The following is an 8,973-nucleotide window of genomic DNA, read 5'->3' as shown; positions in this document are numbered from 1 at the left end:
AATTTTTTTCAATATTTTTTTTTTTTTTTCAGTATCCCACCCCCGACTGAATACATGGGCACACTTACACTCATACACAGTTTTGCATGCTTGCTTAAACAGGATTGTTGTATGCGTGGTCTATTTTAGTTGCATTTATATTTCTTGCTATTTAAACCAATATTTTTAATTATTATTATTTTTTATTTATATATTTATTATTTATTTATATATATATTTTTTTTCTTTCTTTTTTTTTTTCTCTCCTTGATTTTTTTTATTTTGATTTGGGGGTGAAAGAAAACCTGAATATGTTCTTCATATGATTCACTCATTAAGAGAAAGTTAACTTCAATCACAACCATTTATACAAGCAAACCACTGACATCTGGAACAGTAAAGTCAGTGCGGATGAGAGGAAGAGTCTGGGTGGCTGTTTGTGTCTGTATGTAAACTATTTCAGCTATCAGTGGCATGGGCAGGAATGTGTGCAACCCACCACCCCAGACACCCTCGGGGGGAGTGACACACAGAGACACGCCTCCTTTACGTTACTATAACTACTGTATGCTAATGAGCTGAGCTGCAGCCTCTCAGCTTCATCTCAACAGGAGGTAACGCTAATCATACTACAATCCGTCTGGCTGCTTTCTTAGTCTTCATTAACATTCATAATGCATCAGACGCACTACGTATACAATGCCCATAGTGATAAACTACTAATGAGCAGGAACAAAAGCATCGCCCGTCTCAAGTGTGGATGTACTGCATGTGTAAACACCAATGATTGAAGCGGATTTAATTGTAATAAAAGAGACAAGTGAGAGCAGAAGAGGTTATCAGCTCCGTATCTGATGAGGGAGACAGTGAGAGTGCGAGAGAGAAATCCAAGGAGAGGGAAAGACGGTGATAACGCACTAATCTACAGATCTCCACAACAGATGGAACTTCAAGTGTCTGATCACTGGATGGGCCGCAGCTTCAGCGCTAACAAAGCCTATTCATGGAGAGACATTCTTCAGTCATCCTTTTCAAATCCCCCTCCAAATGAGTCTCCTCTCTTTCGATTAACCCGCCCCTCCCAAGACCAGCAAAAATGGGCCAAGCCCATCTTAAACATGACAAAGAACAAGTTTGTTTATGCCTTCCTTTTAAAGCACATAACTTGAGTTTTCCTACACTCTTAAAATTAAAGGTTCCAAAAAAGGGCTTTGCAAATAGAAGAACCATTTAAGGTTCCCCAAAGAACCTTTCAGTGAACAGTTCTTAAAGGAACCATTTTTTCTAAGTGTGTAGAACATTTTAATATTCTAAAGAACCTTTTGTCAAATGGAAAGGCTCCATGGATGTTAAAGGTTCTTCATGGGACCGTCAATGCCAATTTAAAAAGAGGTTCCATTTCTTGGTTCTGTTCCATTTCCATGGAAGAACCATTTTTGGTTCCCCAAAGAACCTTTCAGGGAACAGTTCTTCAAAGAACCATTTTTTGAACATTTCAATAATCTAAAGAACCCTTTTCCCATCATAAAGAACCAGTGTGCAATTGAAAGGTTCAATGTGGTTCTTCATGGAACCATTGATGCATTTATTAGAAGCTTTATTTGTAAAAGTGTAGTGAACTTGTTACATATGGACATCATGCATCTATATAAACCACATATGAGAACATGTCTTAAATTGGTTGCATTTGACCATAAAAAATGCACCGGAAGAGCTGGGTGTTTGTTTCCATTTACGATACGGCGGAAACACCCTTGGATCAGCGATGTTCCTCCTCTCCCGCCTCCACCTGCTCTAATGTGTCATCTCTTTTGAAAGCATGACAACCGTTTTGGATGCTGCAGAAGGTTCACAGGCATTTTAAAACCGTGGACTCTAATTTCTTACAAAAGCCTTGCCCTGCTTCTCTAAAGCGACATGTTTAAGCCATTCTACTCCGCATTCCTGGGAACAAAAGCAGCGGGACTCATTCTGCCCTTAAAAGCGAAGAGAAAGTTGATATGATGCCGTGGCTGCAGTTAAATGAGGCATATGCCAGCTGGCGGGGGGCTGGAGGGTCTCTTCTAGAAGAATGTGTAAAGAAAGACGAGGGCTGAAGTTTGTTAATCCTTTCATTCTGAAGGAGGAGGGTTCGAACTGACAGGCTTCGAGGAAAGATGAGAACCCGACGCTGTGACCGTTTCCAGGCATCTGAACCAAATGACACAAATCAGATTCACCTAGAGACTAAATTCTGACTTGCTGTAGATGGATTTCAGGTACAGTCTTTCTGGAGTTATCACGTCTTGCTCAAGGGCACAATTGTGTTCGTCCATTGTTGGTCTGAACCTACAACCTTTAGGTTAACAAGTGCACTTCTTTAACTACTAGGCAACACTTTCATCAATGTCACGCTGAGCTGGTGAAAGCAGTGAACGACAGCACGGCAAAAACTCACGGGCATTCCTTTTAAAGAAAAAAAGAAAGAAAATGCACGCACCTGAGAGCAATTTACAGATATCACTGTGTATCCTCTGTAGACAAGTATGTCACAGACAATTGACTGCACTTAACTTCAAATCTAAATAAACTCTTTCATAACAAACTCTACAGATCAGACTAATCAATTACATATGGTCATGATGGTGTGCCTCAAAATCTGTTGCGTCGCAACTATAAAAAGCTGTGAAAAAAATCATGTTTACAAAACTTGTTTTGACTACAGATGGTTCTGTTACATGTAAGTGATCGGTTAACCATAATAAGCATGTTCATATGCCACTTCAAAAGATGCCAATAGGGCGCAAAGGGGCCACAATAACGCACTCCTTCTTCTGATGAGTGAGTGTTTCTTACACATTTTACGGAGGGAAAACAAAACAAAGCAAAACAAGTGGTTTACATCAACAACAGTGCTGCCAACTTTGCCCATCCTAGAGCACTTAACGGTTATCCCTCTGTTCACTAAGATAACAATGCAGTGACTTTTTTTTTGCATTGTCATCTCAATAAATAGCAGTTTATTTACTTCAGCTTTCATGCTTTCCTATAGACTAACAGTTAAAATAGTTTAACTTTAGTTGGGAACATTTATTCCACCTGGTTCATTATGTCGCACAAAACATGTACTATTTTTCCTGTTTACTTTTTTCTCTGCAATTTGACATTTTCCTCTCCCCAGCATTCTGTATTGCTGTGCAAAAACAGACTAATAAATAAATAATATATATAGGCCTATAATATATATCATAATTACACGTAAGAATAATAACAACAATTATAATAAAAGTAATTTATTTGTAATGTTATTTTATAAGTATGTATATTGAGATATTTAAAAAAAATAATGCATAACATAAACAACAATATAAATAACACCATAAAAATTAACTCACTTTCACATTAGAGAGTGGTGAATTGCAAACTACTATATGTAAATCTGCGTATGATGCATTGATTTTAGACATAATGCATGTTTTTTTATTTTTTCACTGTTACACATGTTTGTGTGTTGGACACTCACCCAGAACAAGACAGAAGATGTCCAGTGCTATTAAGAGTTTCCTCTTGCTGTTGTCTACGCTGTTGTTATTTAACGTGGATGCTCCTCCGTTTCTTGTTTCGGGTGCCATCGCCTTCTCATACATATAGTTTTGCATTTGAGAGAGTTCCTCCTGATGTCTTTCTCCTACAATCCCAGAGATTCACTGCAGCGGTTCGTTTCAGTGGTCTTGTCAGCAAGAACGTGTCGTATAAAGTTAGAAGGAGTTGAAGTCCCGGCTTTAAAGTGGGAAGACGTCCTGAAAAGCGAATGAAAACAATGAGAATCAAGTCCATTCAACTTTGTACAGTGAAGCCGCAGTGTTCCGGAGCAGTAAGTTAACGTTACCTCTCTGAATGATGAGTCGCGTTGGCTCGGTTAGTTTTGATCTAGTTCTACGCTACTTGAAGGTTTGAACTGAGAGCGGCGTTTTATAACTAGGAGATGAACTCCAGTTTATGAATCCTCCTCTAGTCTCCACCTCCTTCCCTTCAGTAAGCGCTCAGCCCCCTTCTCCTGCTGTCCTGAGCCACGCTGAATGAATGAAGCCCTCTGCCTCTGCCCTCCAGGACACAGCGAGCTGCACTGCCCCCAGCGGCCGCTGCTCGTAACCACACCGTTCTCTTGTTTAACTACATGGAAGACACGTACAGAGGGTTAAAGGGAGCAGAAAGGATGTGGGTTTTGATTTCCTTCGGTCATTTCATCCCTTGATCCATGTTTTATTCATTAATAGTATAAATAATTAAAAAATATCACATATAGTAATGAATAAAATAGAGTATGACTAAAATATATTCACAATATAGTAAGGAATAAAAGTATTAATCAAATGCATTTCCTTTAAAATTTTAAATACTGTGATTTTTAAACGATTTTTGCTAATAATAATAATAATAATAATAAATAATTTCTTGAAACTCTGTATAAATGTGCTTTGTGGCAAGTTTTCAAGACTGTCCATTTCACGTTACTACAGTGTTGCCCTAAATTGAAAAAAAAGTCGTGGCCTAATGGTTAGAGAGTCGGACTCATAACAATCACCACTAATAAAGTGGAAATGTTGCTATATTTAATTGTAGGTAAAGCTGCTATGTGAGGTAACCAGTGAGGGGAAGGGACTAGGCTACTTGTTTACCTTAACCCGAGGATATAGTAAAATGGCTGAAAAGCAGAAACACGAAGGCAGGGTAAAGATAGGACACTACATCCTCGGAGACACGCTGGGAGTCGGGACATTTGGAAAAGTGAAGAGTTAAGGCTATTCATTTACTATACGTGTTTGAATGTTGCATGGGATGGAAGTGCGAACGTATGTTTTCGGGGTGGTAGTGCTGAACTTGCCGGCTGACGTTCTGCGCAATTTACGTAGCATAGATTGCGTAGGAAGAGCCTCCGCTAACGTCCTCCAGGCGCATAGAGTGCGTATGCTGGTAGTGAATACAACGCAGTCAACCGCTGACAATCCATCACTGTGCAAGTTACAAAATGTACAAAAATGTGGCAATGTATGACTTAAAATATATGTTGGAGGGCGCTGCTTTACTGGGACAAATAGACTAAACTAAACAAACTAATATTTATATAATTTATAAGAATAATTTTATCTGTTCAACACATTTAGATTCAACGTGTTCACTTACTAATAACTATTAACTAATAAAATACTGTTAGAATTAATACTATTAGTATTACTTACATGAACTCAGAAAGAAGACTGACTTTGATTTTGCCTGATATTATAGTTTTTGTAAATATATGACAGAAAAAAAATCTGTTGATAAAAAATTGCACACAGCTGTGATATTGTATGAAAACAAACACTTCCTTGTCACGACAGTAGTCATGTTTCTTTAAATGACACATACATCTTTTTCTAGCTTTATTATATTATTTTACTCTATGAAGTAATGTGTTATTATAAATAGTCTTAAATGTCCAGTAAATGTCATGTAATGTCATAATGTTTATAAAATAAAGTCAAAAATCTAATGAAATGGTATGTTGTAGTTATGTTATTATAAAATGGTTATTATAGTAGTACTAAAACTAAAATAAAGGAATGAATGAATGAATGGATGAATATTTATTACAGCTAGTTGCCAAAGCAACATTCCTCATTTTCATTTAATTTAACTTGATGAACGAGCATAACTAAAACTGAAATAAAATGAATAAAAACTATATAGGCACAAAACAAAAAATAAACATGACAAAACGCACAACAAAAACACTAGGCTAAAATTAGAAAGAAAATATAAAAATCTAAAGCAATTCAATATATGAATAAAAACTATAATAGTATCTAAAAAACGAACAATAATACTATACTAAACAATCACCACTAATAAAGTGGAAATGTTGCTATATTTAATTGTAGGTAAAGCTGCTATGTGAGGTAACCAGTGAGGGGAAGGGACTAGGCTACTTGTTTACCTTAACCCGAGGATATAGTAAAATGGCTGAAAAGCAGAAACACGAAGGCAGGGTAAAGATAGGACACTACATCCTCGGAGACACGCTGGGAGTCGGGACATTTGGAAAAGTGAAGAGTTAAGGCTATTCATTTACTATACGTGTTTGAATGTTGCATGGGATGGAAGTGCGAACGTATGTTTTCGGGGTGGTAGTGCTGAACTTGCACAATTTACGTAGCATAGATTGCGTAGGAAGAGCCTCCGCTAACGTCCTCCAGGCGCATAGAGTGCGTATGCTGTTAGTGAATACAACGCAGAGCTGGAAATTCGTTCAGCACCACAGGAGTAGACGCTACACTTGCAAACGTGTTTGTGTAAATGTTTAGTATCACAACATTTGGGAAACTAGCTGGCATTTCGGGAATATATAGGTCTCAAGTACTTACGCTGCCTCAATATTTGGTATTTTACTAATTTTAATGCATTGTCATCCTCCCTGAAGTGCGATCAGTCATTGGGCTGCTCGCTTTAACATGTTATTTGCATACATTTCTAGCACCCAAATTGTTGAATCTTTAAAACGTTTGTCTCAAACGAATATTTTTCTGATTATTGTAAAAGCAGCACCGGAACAAATGCTATATTTAGTATATTTTACCTGCAGCGCTGCTTTGACCTTGCAATCATTTTCTATTCTAAGCGCGACCTGGGAATGCCGCTCATTTTGGCAATGACCTTTCGCACGGGTATAACCCGGTTTTTGAGCTTTGCTGCGCATTTTTATTATAAAAATGCAACTTTATTATATAAAACGTTATGTGTCGCATTAAAAGATATGCTCTCGTTAATAATGCCTTATAGTCTGTGCACTTACGAACTTACGAAAATTAACCATGGTTTTACTACAAATAAAACAAAAAAAAAACATGGTTACTATAGTTAAACCATGGTCTTGCTACTCTAACCATAGTTTAACCATGGTATTTGTAGTAAAACTGTGGTTATACAAATGGTAATTAATACCCCAAAAAACATGGTTACTACACATTTACTACAATAAAACCATGGTTAATTTTCGTGGTGCCCTGTGTGCATTATTTCACGTCAAGAACAGCTGTGCTTTCAAACCTACTGAGATGCCTGCCTTGACAGCAGGTTTGTGTGTGCAGAATTTTTAGACAGTAAAGCATTACCAATCATCTCAATGGTTCTTGCTCAGCTGCTAACAGGAACCCAGGTGTCTGACAAGCAGGCCCCTTGAGGAATCATGTTCCCTTCTTACCCCAACGTCATTCTATAGAGTGCAACAGAGCCCACCCACTTTTTCAGTGGCCTTGGTTCCTGAAGTATTTTTCCCATTGGGACTTTTAAAAAGTCTTTTTAAGAGTTATGATCCATAAACCAAAACAACCAGCTACAATGTATATCACAATGATACAAGTTTTGATTTGAAGCAAATAAAAGCATTCAAAAATCATAAAAAAGGAACAAGACTGGACCTCGAGGGTCGAGTTGAACCCCTGGCGTACTTAATGGCTTTAATTTGAGAAAGAATTACAATCCCATGAAGCATTGCGAATGACAAATTAAAATTTAAAGACATAATCTTATATTCATTTTTATTAATATAAATTTTACTATATGTAAGCGTCTTTTAAAACACTTTAGGTCATATATTTCGCTATAAATGATCAAATTTGCCTTTACTGTTCAGTTTTTCAGTTAGCTCACAAGCTAACCAGTTAGCCTATTAGCGTTACCTCTTGCTCAGGGGTGTCCAGTCCTGCTCCTGGATGGCCAATGTCATGCTCCATTTAGCTCCAACACACTTGTCTGGAAGTTTCTGGTAATCCTGAAGATCTTGCTTAGCTGGTTCAGGTGTGTTTAATTAGGATTGGAGCTAAACTCTGCAGAATAGCTGCCATCCAGGAGCAGGATTGGACATGTCTGCTTCTAACTGATTAACCCTCCTAGGCTAGTATATGCGCAAGTTTTTACACTACCACTATATGCAATATTTGTACTATACGTTAAAGGTACCTGACTATTTTGATTAAGAAGAAAAATATACCAGGAAAAAATGCAATGCATTTTTGAAGGTATAATTAAATCGTTTCTAGCGACTGTGCTGAGTTGTCAGCTTTTTTCGTCCAGATACACAGATGAAAGATACTCCTTGCCTTTAGATAATGAAAATACAACATATAGGGGTTATTGTTTTCTAGGTAGACAGCTTTTTACTTTTTGAATTTTGAGACAAATCCAAAGTCTTAACACTTGCAAAAACAGGTTGAACACTTTGCATTATTCATCAATCACCAGTAGAGCAAACGTCCTTGAGGAGAGGCAAAAGAATTTTATCAAGTCTAACAGCCTTATTAGGCTCCACATGAGATCCCATGACTAGGGTTTAAGTGCACTTAAGTGATGTAACTTTTCAGAGAAACCCACACAAGCTAACAAATAATCCACCGTAATACTGAAAACAGTTTATTAACAGTTTAAAAACTGTTTATTCCTTTCCTGTAAAGACTGCAGGTCCTGCATTAGAGCAGTGCTGTGTGTTATATGAATGTAACAACGTTTGTAGATCGGGAAGAAGGAGGCGGGAACCGGCGAACACTTAAACAAAACTTTAATAATAAAATAAACACAAAACAGCGCGACAGCCCCTCGCGGACGACTGTCGCGCACAAACAGAACCAAAACACAAAATAAAATCCAGGCCTGGTCCTCTCTCGTCTTTCACTGTCGTAACTCCTCCTTTTATCCTTCCGGAGCTCCTCCGTGGGACTCGAGACCGGTGAGTGGTGCAGGTGTCGCTCATTATCAATTACTCCACCGGCCTCGCTCCGTTCCCACGGCTCTCGGCCCCGCCCCCACTCGTCACATACCCCCATCGCCCCTCGCAGGCCGGGGGGTACTCCCGAGACTACGCTCTACTCCCCCCCCCTCCCCCCTCCGGGGGGGCCGATCACGGCGGCCGCGGCGTACCTGGGGTTAAGGACAGACAGACGAGGCGAGAGAAAAGGAGACGGAAGGATGAGGAGAGACAGA

At 38.5% G+C, this 8,973-nt stretch overlaps 2 protein-coding genes across 5 annotated transcripts in view; one reads left to right on the top strand and one right to left on the bottom strand.

The window, feature by feature from the left end:
- The window catches only part of LOC107697342 (phospholipid phosphatase 3-like), a 43,296-nt gene extending 39,506 nt beyond the window's left edge, over positions 1-3,790 (bottom strand). For all 3 annotated transcript variants that reach the window (XM_016498104.1, XM_016498086.1, XM_016498095.1), the window contains exon 1: positions 3,482-3,790. In XM_016498104.1, the coding sequence (XP_016353590.1) occupies positions 3,482-3,617 (136 nt within the window). In that variant the 5' untranslated portion in view covers positions 3,618-3,790. The remainder of the gene's footprint in view (positions 1-3,481) is intronic.
- Positions 3,791-4,649: 859 nt separating this feature from the next.
- prkaa2 (protein kinase, AMP-activated, alpha 2 catalytic subunit) overlaps positions 4,650-8,973 on the top strand; it is a 15,965-nt gene continuing 11,641 nt past the window's right edge. The window contains exon 1 of one of the 2 annotated variants that reach the window (XM_016498075.1): positions 4,650-4,753. In XM_016498075.1, coding sequence (XP_016353561.1) covers positions 4,660-4,753 — 94 coding nt within the window. In that variant the 5' untranslated portion in view covers positions 4,650-4,659. Of the gene's footprint in view, positions 4,754-5,946; positions 6,052-8,973 lie in introns of those variants that run through there. The other variant, XM_016498067.1, reaches the window with a different exon arrangement.

This window comes from Sinocyclocheilus anshuiensis, unplaced genomic scaffold (genome assembly GCF_001515605.1).
Source record: "Sinocyclocheilus anshuiensis isolate Anshui unplaced genomic scaffold, SAMN03320099.WGS_v1.1 scaffold801, whole genome shotgun sequence".
Classification (NCBI taxonomy): Eukaryota; Metazoa; Chordata; class Actinopteri; order Cypriniformes; family Cyprinidae; genus Sinocyclocheilus; species Sinocyclocheilus anshuiensis.
Note: the sequence above shows the minus strand (reverse complement) of the source record. Positions and strands in the feature narration are given on the sequence as shown.